Source organism: Thamnophis sirtalis, unplaced genomic scaffold, assembly GCF_051295495.1.
Source record: "Thamnophis sirtalis isolate CommonGarterSnake01/CBP01778 unplaced genomic scaffold, rThaSir2_p1.2 scaffold_3, whole genome shotgun sequence".
NCBI lineage: Eukaryota > Metazoa > Chordata > Lepidosauria > Squamata > Natricidae > Thamnophis > Thamnophis sirtalis.
Genome location: NW_028261383.1, coordinates 175,133,229 through 175,147,862, shown reverse-complemented (window position 1 = coordinate 175,147,862; position 14,634 = coordinate 175,133,229). Strand labels below are relative to the sequence as shown.

Here is a 14,634-nt window from a genome sequence, read left to right as displayed (position 1 = left end):
TTTCTTGCTGCCTGGAACTTCCACCTCACCCCGTTTATATGCCTATGTTGGCAAAATTACAAGTTTACACAATCACACACATTCACCCACTTCCACCTAACCACATTTCTCAGTTGCCACAGTGACAAGTCTGGGAACTTGATACGTTTCTGGTGAAGTTCGGTTCTGGCCCCTCTTTCTGAGCACATCTGTGCCTCTGCCATCCAGATACCTCTTCCCGCTTCCCCCCATCCACTCACCTGGGACATTTGGGGGCGCAAATTGATTTCCCGAAGGTTGACGGCATGAGGCATGAGATTGTTGAGAAGCTGGCAGAGGAGGACCCCGTCCCGCAGGGCCTGGGCCAAGTCGCAGACCTGGGCCCCCTTCGAAGTCACCCTGTGGTTGGGTGGCAACACCCGGCACTGGATGAGCCATTGGGCGCACTGCTTCCACAGTTCCATCTCCCCGCCACCCACAATGGCTGCTTCGGCTGCTGGAAGAGTTGCTTTCCAACTACCTTCCTCGCAGCTGGGAAAGACAATGAGAAGCCACCAGCTTCCTCTTCTTCAACTGACATCAGACCACAAAGACAAGTACCAGGGTGGGGGCTGGGGAGCTTCCTCACCCCACCCCTGAGAAGGAGGGGCTGAAAAGGAGAAAAATGAGCTCAGCCCTTCCTCCTTGAAGAGCATTGCAATAGGGTTGTGTTTTTTTTGCAGGAAAATCTCCCTTTCCTGTACACCTCTTGTGTTCAAGGCCTCTTTTGTCTCACAGCAGCATCATAAAAGTGTTGGTTTTGACAACTGCTGGGATACAACACGAAGGAGACACATTTTACCAGCAGATTCTTAAGCCGGAGGCAGACTTCGTTGAATTTCTTTTGTGGAGAAAATACTTCGATTTGTCAGATAAACTAAAAGAAACAGCGAAGAGGAAATAGCCAAACAAAGCCACAAGATGCAATGAATTGTAAAAAAAGAAGAAGAAAAAAAGCAGTTTAACAATAAACACAAAATTGAAATACTTTAATTGTACCATATTGTGAATCTCTTGGCTAATACTAACTTTTGAACAACTCCCGCTGTGGAAACTCTTCCATGGGTTCCTCTAATATAGACTATTCACTGAGGATATTTTTTAGTTAGTTGGACTGTTGAGATAAAATATTAGTTGGGGGGAAATATAATAATGTCAAATATTATTTTTTATTATTTTAGAAGATTATATTATGCCACATTATTTCTTGGAAATGCCATCCTGACATGTTATTATAGTTATTACACGGCAATTTAGATTTTAGAATTAATTAAAACTATTATATAGGGAAACGGTTGATGCAAGGCAGGATTTATATTTTGGGTTAATTAGTAGACAAAAATGATTATAACATTTTCCATTTTAAACACCTAATATTATCTGTTTAGAATCTTTCACTAATAGTGATTTAGACAAATGCTACTACCAGTAATATAGGTAGTCCTCGTCTTACAACTGTTTGTGTCAGGCCTGCAATTATATTCCTTTTAGAATTTTGGCCTGCCACACTTTCTCTTATTTCATTATGCTGTTTGATTGGTATAGTTGATGGGAGGGGGGAATAGACAGGAGTAGGATTGTGGAATGTATTGTTATCATTCTTTTCTAGAAGCCAAGGTCATCTTTTGTCTCCGCACTTTTACACCTGACCAAAGCAGCTGGGTGGAGAGTGGAAGAAGAAGATTGGACCATGTGATGGATTGTGGGTGTGGGGACAAAATCATGAACTTTTAACTGGGTGGGATTCTGATGTCATTTCCAGAATTGGGATTAACACAGATGTGCTAAGATGTCTGCTTTATTAAATTGGAACTTTAAGGATCGTTTTGCCTTGGACTCTGATTTAATTCTACATGATACTTGGAACGCTGACAGTTTGTTTAATGACAGCCCAAAGTTACAATGGCACTGAAAAAAGTGACCAGTTCTCACACGTACGACTGTTGTAGTACCTCCCATAATCATATACTCAGACTTCAGGTGCTTGGCAACCAGCGTGTATATTTACAACAGCCTCCTGGGTCATGAGCAGCCTTCCTAGGTAGCTTCTGACAAGCAAAGTCAATGGGTGAACCCAGATTAACTTAACAACTTTATGATTCACTTAACAGTCATGGGAACAAAAGGTTGTAAAATAGGGCATGACTCACTTAACTGCCTTGCTTAGCAACAGAAATTTTGAGCTCATTTGTGAACATAAATCGAGGATTACCCCATAATCCATTTGGTATCTGCAGCTTTCGAAGTTTGGAAACTCTCTGTTAAAAGTGATCATTAAATCCTTTATAGAATTCTGTGTGTGATTAATCGATTTGATATGTAAACTTTTAACAAAGGAATGGAATAAAGAATTAGAAGTTCTGGATGATTGGTGACATTATGGTCAACTGAAAATATGGATGTATATTATAAATTAATGGGAATTTGTTCTAATCTCTGCTTTTTCTCCTTAGAGATAGGTGATATTATAATACTTTAAAGACTTATTGTTCTTTGATAGATAATTATGAATTCAAGGAAATAAGGATCATTACAAATGAAAGAATATTAATGGTAATTTGAACACGTAATGCTCAATGACACTGAAACATTTAGTTATGTTTAATGGAAAACCAGTGATGTTATTCTTAATCTTAAGAATTGATGCACAAAAACTTGTAACCAAACGACATGCTTGATGAAATGGAGGAAAGTTGTTTTTTTTTCTCTTGCTTTTGTTTTGTATGTGTTGTTTTGTTTTTTCTTTAAGAAAAAGAATAAAAATCTATATTAAAAAAAAAGAATTAGAAGTTCTTATTTTACTCAGAAAGTGGGATGAGATGTTTATACCATCCCCAAAAATGTAAACAGAGCTTAGATTTGTCTTATTCAACGCATAATAATATTTTAGACTGAGTACCAGTGTCAAATACTTAGTACAGCAAATACATTATAAATTATACTGGTTAATATTTTTTTCCGTGTTGTCTTTATTTGAAGCCAGGCAACCCTTTGACCCACTGGGCCATCATTTCAGAGATTTTTCCCTAACAGATTCCTCAATGTCCAGTAGTGGCAGAGACTCTAATGTGCTTGTAAAATTCTTAAAAATTCAGGTATTCAGATATCTGCCTTGAAAATGGAATATGTTGGACTCAGTGGTGGGTTTCAAAAATTGTTCGAACCTACTCTGTGAGTGTGGCCTCCTTTGTGGGAGTGGCTTGCCACCCATGTGACCGGATGGGAGTGGCTTGCCGCCCATGTGACCGGATATGAAATTATGAATTAGTACTTAGGACGGTCCAAGTAGCTATTCAGAAACTCTGGCATTGAAGCATGCAAGTCTTAAAGCTGTCAAGTTACAAGATCCTTGCACCTCTAACCCTTTAGCAGTGGTGGGTGTCAAAAATTTTTGGAAGCTCTTCTGTAGGTGTGGCCTGCTTTCCGGGTCCACTGGTGGAACCTCTTCTAACCGGTTCGGTAGATTTGACGAACCGGTTCTACCGAATAGGTGCGAACTGGTAGGAACCCACCTCTGGTTGGACTGTACAGCCCAGTCAAACATCCAGAGTTGACCACAGGAAAGATTTTATAACATTTTGTATTATGTCACGAAATGTTTTATGATAATTTTATGTCATAAAATGTTGTATGAAATTTGCCAAATTTCAATTTCCCATAGGAGTCATGGGGTTCCATATTCTAAAAGTTAGCCCATTTGAAGTTCTGTGGTTTAAAAATAGCTGCCCTCCGCTGCACCATTTCACCCAGTTAAAGGTTGCACACAGACAAAACACGAGAGCTTTAGTAATATAGAGATTGTTGTCGGATATTGGTTAGCAAGATAAAATGCATTTAAATCCTGGCCCATCCTCATGCTCTCCTCACCAATCTCTGCCTATTGAACTTTAGAAAAAATATCAATCCAATTTATATTTCTAAAACGAATTGCGATTTAGGGAATGAGAATATTGACTACTTCTGTAAGAGTCTCTCCCTGTTGTATAGCAATTTGTTTATTAAAACAACGTGGTTTCAATTAGACTTTTTTCTCTAAATCTAATTGCTGCAGATGGAGGTAAAGGAGATAAAAGCCCCAAACTGGATCTAAATGGTTTTTGAGAGCTATGTTTCAGGATCCCGAGGGGAAAAAACCAGTGGAATACTGTACAGGGCTTGGATTATGACAACTGAGCCTTGTTGTTCAGAGCAGGAAGAACCGCAAATATTTCTCAACTCTTAATGACATTCATGTCATTGTGTTGGCAACACCAAGGAAGTGGTGGGTTCTCGTGTGTTCTTCCGAGATGCTTCTTCAGTTCCTAGTGTAAGTTTACCTTTAGCTCTGAGCCTTCTGGTGATTTCCCCTCCAGGCATCGACTGAGTCTAACCCTCCTGCATTTTTCAGAATCAGTATCTTTGAGTATTGAGGGAAAGACTATTCCACAGGAAAGCATACTGAATATGAAGATGATACTTTCTTTTTTTTAAAGAAAAAAGTTTATATTTGTGCTGTATTTTCTTGGTCTTGATGGTCTGGAGGCAGTACTAAGTATTGACTAACCAGATAGACCCCTTTCCAAGCTTGCCAAATTGTCCCATGTACTTGGCGCTCTTTTTTCTCAGCTAACATTTATATAAAGTTAATAGAAAATAATGTATAAATATCATTATACCTGGACCCCTATTTGATGGATTTCTTGCTATTAAAGTACATTCCAGTTAAGCTTTTCTCGGCATTCGTTACTGGATGGAGGAGGGGGGTCAGAACAGATATGGGCAGATCATAATAGCGACTCTCTCAGAATAACAGAGTTGGAAGGGACCTTGGAGATCTTTTAGTCCAAACCCTGCTCCAGCAGGAGACCTTGTACCATTCCAGTCAGGTAGCTGTCCAATCTCTTAAAAGCTTCCAGTGACGGAGCACCCACAACCTCTAATTTCTCCCCTTGATTAGTCCATTGTTTCTTTCTCTTGCCTTCTGGTGCTTTGGGAAATAGCTTGACTCCCTCTTCTTTGTGGCAGCCCCTCAAATATTGGAACCAGTGGTGGGTTTCAAACTTTTTTTGAACCTACTCTGTGGGTGTGGCCTCCTTTGTGGGAGTGGCTTGCCGGCCATGTGATCTGGTGGGAGTGTCTTGCCGGCCATGTGTTTTCTTTCTTTCTTTCTTTCTTTCTTTCTTTCTTTCTTTCTTTCTTTCTTTCTTTCTTTCTTTCTTACTTTCTTTCTTTCTCCCTCCCTCCATCTCTCTCTCTCTTTCCTTCCTTTTGTCTCTTTGTCCCTTTTTCCTTTTTTTCTTTCATCGCTCTCTCACTTTTTCTTTCTTTTTCTTTTTTCTTTTTTTCTTTTTCCTTCCTTCCTTCCTTCCTTCCTTCCTTCCTTCCTTCCTTCCTTCCTTCCTTCCTTCCTTTCTCTCTCTCTCTCTCTCTCTCTCTCTCTCTCTGTGTGTGTGTGTGTGTGTGTGTGTGTCAGTGGTGGGTTTCAAAAACTTTTGGAAACCTCTTCTGTAGGTGTGGCCTGCTTTCCGGGTCCACTGGTGGAACCTCTTTTAACCGGTTCGGTAGATTTGATGAACTGGTTCTACCGAACAGGTGCGAACTGGTAGGAGCCCACCTCTGATTGGAACACTGCTATCATGTCACCCCTAGTCCTTCTTTTCACTAGATTAGACGCACCCAATTCATATAACTGTTCTTTGCATTTTTTTTAGCCCCCAGCCTCCTAATCATCCTTGTTAGTTGTGTCAATGAGGAAGCATCATGGATCATGTATATGGCAAAAAAACAACATGCCAGGAGAAGAAAGAAAAAAACCCACTAATATCTGAAAAAAACTAAATAAATATTAAGTTGCCATAAAGGATCTTTATAGAAGGGACCACAGCAGTGTTTGCCTGCCAACGTTTTAGTGCTGCCAAATAAAGATATAAGAAGCAAATTTCCCAAAAGGATTTGTCTGAAAAGTATTGCCAATAACATTTGTTCTTAGTATGGATCCGAATGCTTGCTCATTGTCTGAGGTCAAGCAATTGCTACAGAATTGCCCATGGTTTCAGGTTTACAGCTTAAAAGACAATAATTCGAGGAACTAATTTGTAATAGTTGAAACTTAATAGTATAACCCTAATTCAAGTAGACGTAGTATGTTTGTTCATTTTTGAAAACATAATGTCCACATAAAAAACTACAATTATTTTGTCTCTCACTATCCATCTGCAACAAGGACAAACTATAAAGTGGGATCATTTCATCTGCCCTCCTGAATTACTAGCAGAGTACTTTTTGAGTATGTAAATCCGCGAGGATCTTGTCCAAGAACTTAGTCATCTGAGAAACACGTTCCTAAACATCAAGAATCCAAATAACATGTCTTGCACATGTCTACAGTATGTTTAGGGGTACGTGTTCATTATTCACGGGATGAACTGGCTGAAAGCAGTTCTTATATGATGGAAATTGGATCACACGGTGCTTCTGCAACAATGACCCTTTGCTGAAATTCTTTAAAGGTGCTTCTTCCTTTTTTGGGGGCCCTTTGATATTTGTCAGCATTTTTTGGACAATATTAATGGATTTTTAAAAGGACAGATTTAGAACTTCCTTGTTTTAACAATCGAACAACCACATTAATAGAGATGAATTGTGTAATTCTATGCAACGGGTGCAGTGTGACAAAACAATGTGGCTCCTTGATGAGGATTCTTTGGCCAAATATTTATGAAACAGTGTGCTTGTGTGCTTGAAGATGTATTTACAAGGTTCCACCACAAAACTGCGGTAGACAAAAGCGCGGTCGACGAAAGCGCGTATGTGATGTCATCACAGCGCGACGAAAAAGATCGAAAAATTTAAAATAAAGCGAAAACCTTACCCTAACCCCCCCAAACCTAACCCTAACCCTAAACCTAAACCTAACCCTTAACCTAACCCTAAACCTAACCCTTAACCTAACGAAAAACCTAACGCTAACCCTTAACCTAACGCTAAACGTAACGCTAACGCTCTAAACCTAACCCTAACCCTTAACCTAACCCTAACCCTAACCCTAACCCTTACCTTTATGTGAATCGGCTTGCTGTAATTTAATTTTTATTTCAATTTTTCGATCTTTTTCGTCGCGCTGTGATGACGTCACATACGCGCTTTCATCGACCGCGCTTTTGTGCAACGCGGTTTTGACGGGTCACGTATTTACAATTGTTAAACATACACAGAAACAGAAATACCCTGTTTTTTTTGAAACTTGTGTTTAATATACCCTCTGTATAATAAGAGAAAGTGTAAACAGAGCATAAGCCAGCATCGAATACACGAAAAAGCTAATCAGACAATAGATTTGGCTCAAAGACAGACCTCACAGGACTGGAAGAAAAGCAACGAATGCCTAGGCCGTGCTAAGTCACGATTTGCATGATTATGGTTTGATGGATTAAACATTATTGATATTGTGAATGTTGTTGTCTTGTCAACTGGCAGAACTCAGAGATTCCTAATAAACGGTTGGCGTGTGTCAACCGTAGACTTAGAATCTACATTTCCATAAGGTTCTTTGTTATGAGAAATAGACTGCCTCTTCCCTTTGTTCCATGAAGAGGAAATTTGCTTGTTCCAAAAGGCAAAAGCAGAAGTGAAGGAATAGAGAGAAGCGAAGACGAAGCTGAGATGCGTGGCTAACATTTTCCCACAGTCTCAGATATTAAAGACTAGAACAGTGTTTCTCAACCTTGGCAACTTGAAGACGTCCGGACTTCAACTCCCAGAATTCCCCAGCCAGCGAATTCTGGGAGTTGAAGTCCAGACATCTTCAAGTTGCCAAGGTTGAGAAACACTGCAATAAAGGCTATATTGGCACAGTAGCATTCGTTGGCTGGGGAATTCTGGGACTTGAAGTCCAGACATCTTCAAGTTGCCAAGGTTGAGAAACACTGGGCTAGGTGTTCAGTTGTAAGCGTAGAAAAAGATATCGAGATGGATGGGTCAGTCGAGCCTGGGAATCCTGGTCCCTTGATTTAATATTATCATTATGAAATGTCTGCCTTGAGGTTCTCACCGCGTTATAGATCATCCATCCATCATGCCTTTTATGTCCTCAGAAATCCTTCTACAGTTGTTTACAATCCCTTCAGCAGTTTATTTAGATAGCTCTGTTGGAAAGCAGAAGACAGGCTACAGATGAAAAGTCCTTTGGGCTTAGCAAAAGGGAAACAGGCCACAGGCTGGGGGTTGAAACCCAGCCTTTAGTGCACAGATTTTAAGAATGATAGCTTGGTGCTCAAAAAATACTTTGCATGTACTTTGGAAGATTAATAGCAGAGATCCTCCTGAACATCCCTTTCTGATCCATATTCATACATATATGGATCATGTATCTATGATATATGTTGTGGCCCAGTAGGAGCCGTTGCAGCTGCCACTAGACTCCGACAGCAAGGTGCCCTATGAGTCGGCTCTGGAGGATGTGGAGGATCCTGGACAGGGTTCCGACCCCAAGAAGGGCACAGAGAGACTGGTTGGCCACCAGGCGGCACCTGAGCCTTGGATCAGTGGGGAGGAGACAAGGGGAAGTGATCCATTTGTAAACCTATGCTTTATTTGGCTTCTCTTACTTCTCTATAGCAATAGCAATCGCAGTTAGACTTATATACTGCTTCATAGGGCTTTCAGCCCTCTCTAAGCGGTTTACAGAGTCAGCATATCGCCCCCAACAATCCGGCTCCTCATTTTACCCACCTCGGAAGGATGGAAGGATGAGTCAACCTTGAGCCGGTGAGGTTTGAACCGCCAAACTGCAGATAACAGTCAGCTGAAGTGGCCTGCAGTACTGCACCCTAATCACTCTGCACCCTGCGCCACCTCAGCTCTCACACTATTTGATGGGCTGCATCCCACTCTGGGTTCCCAGGCCTGCTGGCAAAACCAAGTCTTTAGGACCTTATGAAAGAGTGTCAAAATGAGGTCGAATCTAATTTCTGAAGGGATGATATTCCAAAGGGAGGGAGACACCGAAAAGAAGGCCTTTCTTCTGGGTCTGACCAGATGTACCTCATTAAGGGAAAGGACCCACAATATCTCTTGCCCCATCACTCTAGTGTGTTGGTTGGATGTAACCAGCAAGAGACCGTCTATACTACATGTGATCTTGAAACGATCTCTTTGTTGATACAACCTAGTGTTCTGACCCCCCTGGTCCTATACCAACACACACTCCGAGCCAAAGATAAGTTACGGCATTTAATTAATAGACAGACAGGTCCTTGGCAGCAATCCAGCACAGATAAGCCGTGGCAGCAATCCAGCCTGCCAAGCTCACAATAATGTTCTCCGACATTAGTTCCTGTGTTGACTTCTGCAAAAGGGGCGTGTGCACAAGCAGTCCTTTTAAGTCTGGAGAGGAGCCTAATTACCACCAGCTGAGTGCAATTACCTCCTGTACTTGCGCAACTGTTCCTGACGCCTATTAGCTCTTCGGTGTCGAGTATCCAGGAACAACTCACTGCTGACGTCAGGAACACACTCCCTTGTCTCCTCCCCACTGCTCCAAAGCTCAGGCGCCTCCTGGTGGCCAACCTGCATCTCTGTGCCCTGCTTGGAGTCGGAACCCTGTCCAGGGTCCTCCACATCCTCCAGAGCTGACTCATAGGGCCCCTCGCTGTTGGAGTCTGGTGGCAGCTCCAACGGCTCCTGCTGGGCCACAACACCTAGGCTGCATAGGCCTTTTTGACAGCTGCGGTGGGCTCATATTTAAATGGTGATCGACCCGGACACCTGGAACCCTCTCACAGTTGCTATTGTTGAGCCAGGTACCACCTATTCTATACGTGTGCATTTGGTTTTACTTGCCTATGTGTAAGGACCTTACTTTTCTCGCCATTGAATTGCACTTTGTTGGATAAGGTCCTTGATTGAAGTCTGTCAAGGTCATTATGTATCTTGAATCTATGTTCTAAAGTGTTGGCTATTCCCCCTGACTTAGTGTTGTCTCCAAACTTGATGCATTCTTCTAGTTTGTAATCTACAGATAAATAAAAGAATGAAAGGGGGAAAAAATCCAGCTGAAAAGAAAAAAAATATAATGTCAACTCACAGTTAGTGTAAAAAGTTATTGAAAAATAGTAGTTGTAATAGTTCTGAAGAAAGCCCCTTCTTTCCTTTAAAATTTTTGTAGCCTTTGTTTTACAAGAGACAGTTTATAATACCTCCTTACCTACATAGGGAGGTAGAGGAATAGAACTATTTTTTTTCTGCAGAATCACACAATCTTGTGTTAAAAGTTAGTCTTTTGCTCCCTGTTGTGGCCAACATTGAAATAGAAAAATAGATTGTAGAGAAGGGCAGCGAAGATGATACAGACTCTGGAAACTAAATGATGAAATGACGCGCTAAGGAGACTAGTTATCTTTAGCTTAATGAAGAGAAGGCTCTGGGTAACATGAAGTCTGTCTTCCAACACTTGAAGGGCAATCACAGGGAAGAGGGGGTTGATTTATTCTCCACAGCATCTGAGTGCGGGACAAGAAGCAAAGGGAGATCCAAGATGGAACTAAGGAGAAATTTCCTGACAGTGAGAACAGTACCGAGATACACCCATATTACACCTGTCCTCCATGAGCTGCACTGGCTGCCAATTGGTCTCCAGATGCAATTCAAGGTGTTGGTCATTACCTTTAAAGCCCTACATGGCTCAGGACCAGCGTATTCGCGAGACCGCCTACTGCCACATACCTCCCAACGGCCAATAAGATCCCACAGGGCGGGCCTCCTTAGGATGCCGTCAGCTGGACAGTGTCGGCTGGCGGGACCTCGGAGGAGGGCCTTCTCTGTGGCTGCTCCGACCCTGTGGAATCAGCTACCCCCAGAGGTCCGGACCTCGCCCACTCTCATGGCCTTCAGAAAAGCTGTTAAAACTTGGCTGTTCCGGCAGGCCTGGGGCCGTTGACCTTATTATGTAGGGTCCAGCCCCAACTTGAATGTATGCGTTTTGGAGAATTTTAATCTTCATTTTTATTTTATTTTGTTGTTTTCCTTTCTAGTTCTGTGTAAGCCGCCCGGAGTCCTCCGGGATTGGGAGGCCTATAAATCTAATAAATTAAATTAAATTAATTAAATTAGTTAACAGCTTGCCTCCCGAATTTCCTTGGACAGAGGGTTGGAGTAAAAGACCTCCAAGGTCCTTTCCAGCCTTGTGAGTTTAACTGCTGGGGTCTGCTTTCAATAATACTTCAAAAGATTTGAGATCTGGATACCTGCTTTTAGGTTCACTTTCCTTTCCAGCATCTAAGTTTGTGGATGTCTATTGCAATGTGAAGCCTCTAGATATTATCCCTCATTTTAAAATAGTAAAAGCTCAGAGGGAGTTAGAATGTCATGAGGAATCCCTGAAACAGAATAACAACAACAACAACAACAACAACAATAATAATAATTGAAAAGTATTGAAGGCAAAGCTGAGCAAAAGCTAAGTTGGAACTGGTTAAGATCCGGAGCACTGAAAAAAGAAACAGAAGGCTTTATTTTGGCAGCTCAAGAACAAGCCTTAGCCACAAACTGCATGAAGGCAAAAATTCAACATGTTACCACCAACAGCAAATGTCGCCTCTGTAATGAGAAAGACGAGACAGTCGACCACTTGATCAGTGGGTGCAGCAAAATTTCACAAACTGACTACCTACAACGCCATGACCGCGTTGCTAAGATCATTCACTGGAAATTGTGCCAAAAGTTTGGATTTGAGTACAGCAAAAACCACTGGGAACATCAGGTTCAGAAGGTTTTAGAGAATGAGAAAGTCAAGATCTTCAGAATTTAGACTGACAGGCACTTGGCCCACAACACACAGACTAGAACAGACATTTAAAATGTCTTCTTCCTGGAAAAAAAAAGCTTTCCCATGCTTTTCTTCTATACATCCACATAATAGGTACACAATGACCTTTGATATCCTTAGGATTCTTCTTGGGCTGTTCCCATCTACCAGTTATTTCTCATCCTGATTGAGAGCAACTCTTGACATGCAACCTTCCTGCCAATCCCCCATATCACTTACAAAGCCCACCATTTATAAATCAATCTCAAACTCCATCCTTTTCACACACAATCTAGCAAGGAATCTCTACCTAAGTATACACAGGTATTTAAAAAAAAAAAGGACAAATGGTGCAGAACTTCAAAAGACTGAGAAACAAGTAGCTATGTAGTGGCTGGTTCTGATAAGGAAAGGACATTCAAGATTGAAAATGTAGTGCTAACATACAAAGGAAAGAGCCCTGATATTGTTACACAGAACCACTTGTACATGTGGTCCCTTAATTCTCTGCAATGAATTTACATTTTTCATGTCTACTTGAGAATGCAAAGCTGGGAGAGAATCTAATCACCATACCTGGCGCGTGTTGAGGTGTCTGTGATTTACTTCCCATAAGATCTTATCCGGTATGGCATGTAATCTAGGGGCCTAGAATAAGAAAGAGATAAAAGGGGATGTAAATTATTACCGTGACCCGTCAAATGTGCACCCGACAAATGTGTGCCGACAACACCGCACCCGCCATCAACAAACAACATAGTGGGACTCGAAAACAACGTTATAAAGGGTTAGGGTTATAATGTTGTTTTCGCGTCCCATTATGTTGTTTGTTGATGGCGGGCGCGGTTTTGTCAGCGCGGTTTTGTCGGCGCGGTTTTGTCGAGCGCGCATTTCTCGGTGAACTAATTATTACTAGTTCTTATTCAATTTCCTACTAGTTTCAAGTTTCAAGTTTAATTTTATTTATAGGCCGCCCAATCCCGGAGGACTCCGGGCGTCTTACAGAAAGAGGAAAGAAAAACAATAAAAGAAAATAAAAATAAAAAATAGACAAGTTAAAAACAACACAGATACACTCATTTCGGTTGGGGCTGGACCTCAACAATGAGGTCAACAGCCCCAGGACTGCCAGAGTAGCCAGGTTTTAACAGCTTTTCTGAAGGCCATGAGAGTGGGCGAGGTCCGGATTTCTGGGGGTAGCTGATTCCACAGGGTCAGGGCAGCCACAGAGAAGGCTCTCCTCCGGGAGTCCGACAGCCGACATTGTCTGGCTGATGGCATCTATAGCAATAGCCATAGCAGTTAGACTTATATACCGCTTCATAGGGCTTTCAGCCCTCTCTAAGCGGTTTACAAAGTCAGCATATCGCCCCCAACAACAATCTGGGTCCTCATTTTACCCACCTCGGAAGGATGGAAGGCTGAGTCAACCTTGAGCCGGTGAGATTTGAACAGCCGAACTGCAATCAGCTGAAGTAGCCTGCAGTGAAGCCAGAAGGACATTTCTTTCATCAAGTCTTTGCCCTGGATCCATAAGAAGTCAATTAGCTGCACCCCATGAATTTAGAAACCCTATGATTGTTAAGTGAGACGCATGAATTGGACTGTGAGTCACAGATTAGACTACTAATAAATCTCAGAAACTGCTAGTTTTCAGTGTAGGAATGCTACTTTGTAAGTTTTTCCCTCTTCCTTACCAGTTACACCCACACGAGGTCACTCTTCTCTGTGAATTGTAGCTTTCAAAGCTCAAACCACTGCAAATTATGTATTTATCTGAGAATTAAATTCTCTTTCATTTCAAGACCAAGATCACATACAACCAGTTCAGAGGTGGGTTCCTACCAGTTTGCACCTATTCGGTAGAACCGGTTCGTCAAATCTACCGAACCGGTTAGAAGAGATTCCACCAGTGGACCTGGAAAGCAGGCCACACCTACAGAAGAGCTTCCAAAAGTTTTTGAAACCCACCACTGGTCCTTGGATATGATTATTCTACACTCTCATGCTCCTATTTATAAAACTCAGGGCCTCTGTGAAAGGGAAGGATGACTACTGCGTTTGTGGCGCAATCAGAACATTGCGTGTGTTGAGGTTGTTTTAACGCAAACCAAAGATGCCTTTTAAAAAACAAGTTTACATCCTATTCTTATGCATGCCTGTGCTGTCTGTGAGGTCATTTAAGGTGGTTCTGACAAGTGTCGTCGGCATCTTCATATCCGGTCACATGGGCGGCAAGCCACTCCCATCCGGTCACAGACTCCCATGGTGCCATGCAGGGGGCTACTCTCTAGGCTGTGATGAGTTCTCAGATGCCTTGTGGTCAGTTGAGTATATTATCATGCCTTTCTGTAGCTGCTGGTGAAGTCTTTATTATGTAAAGTGGGCTAGCCTGGCTAGTCTTAATGGCCCATTAACTGGGGATGGGCAGGAAGCTACAGGCAACTATTCTGTCTTTTAAAACATGTTTCTTTCTTTTCACATCCAGAGAAATATTCTGCCTTTTCAATATTTCCTAGGATATTTCATATTTCTGGGAGAGGGCTGGATGATAACTTCCCACAAGGATAAAGTCACACATGTGCATTTAAAAGGTTTTGTGTGTTGGATGACACAGTTGAACAAAAAGGCCTGTACTCTGAGAAAACAGAACAGAATTTAGGATGGGTTCCAAGGGCTGAATTCAGTTCTCCTAACCATTTTTCAAATGATGTGGGGAGTTTTTGTTTTTTTTAAAGAAAACTTAGGACACAATTCTAACTAGTCTGCATATCTGTATTTGAGTTTTTCTTGTAAAAATAAAAATACAGGCCTCGGTTACACATTTCATGTGA

The 14,634-nt window shown here is 41.8% G+C and overlaps 2 protein-coding genes across 2 annotated transcripts in view; one reads left to right on the top strand and one right to left on the bottom strand.

Annotated features, from left to right (window-relative positions):
• VAV1 (vav guanine nucleotide exchange factor 1) overlaps positions 1-471 on the bottom strand; it is an 80,142-nt gene extending 79,671 nt beyond the window's left edge. Inside the window, exon 1 of the mRNA XM_087711005.1 lies at positions 240-471. Coding sequence (XP_087567131.1) covers positions 240-443 — 204 coding nt within the window. The 5' untranslated portion in view covers positions 444-471. The remainder of the gene's footprint in view (positions 1-239) is intronic.
• Positions 1-14,634, top strand: part of FARSA (phenylalanyl-tRNA synthetase subunit alpha) — a 350,543-nt gene that overhangs the window by 287,731 nt on the left and 48,178 nt on the right. The window lies entirely within an intron of this gene.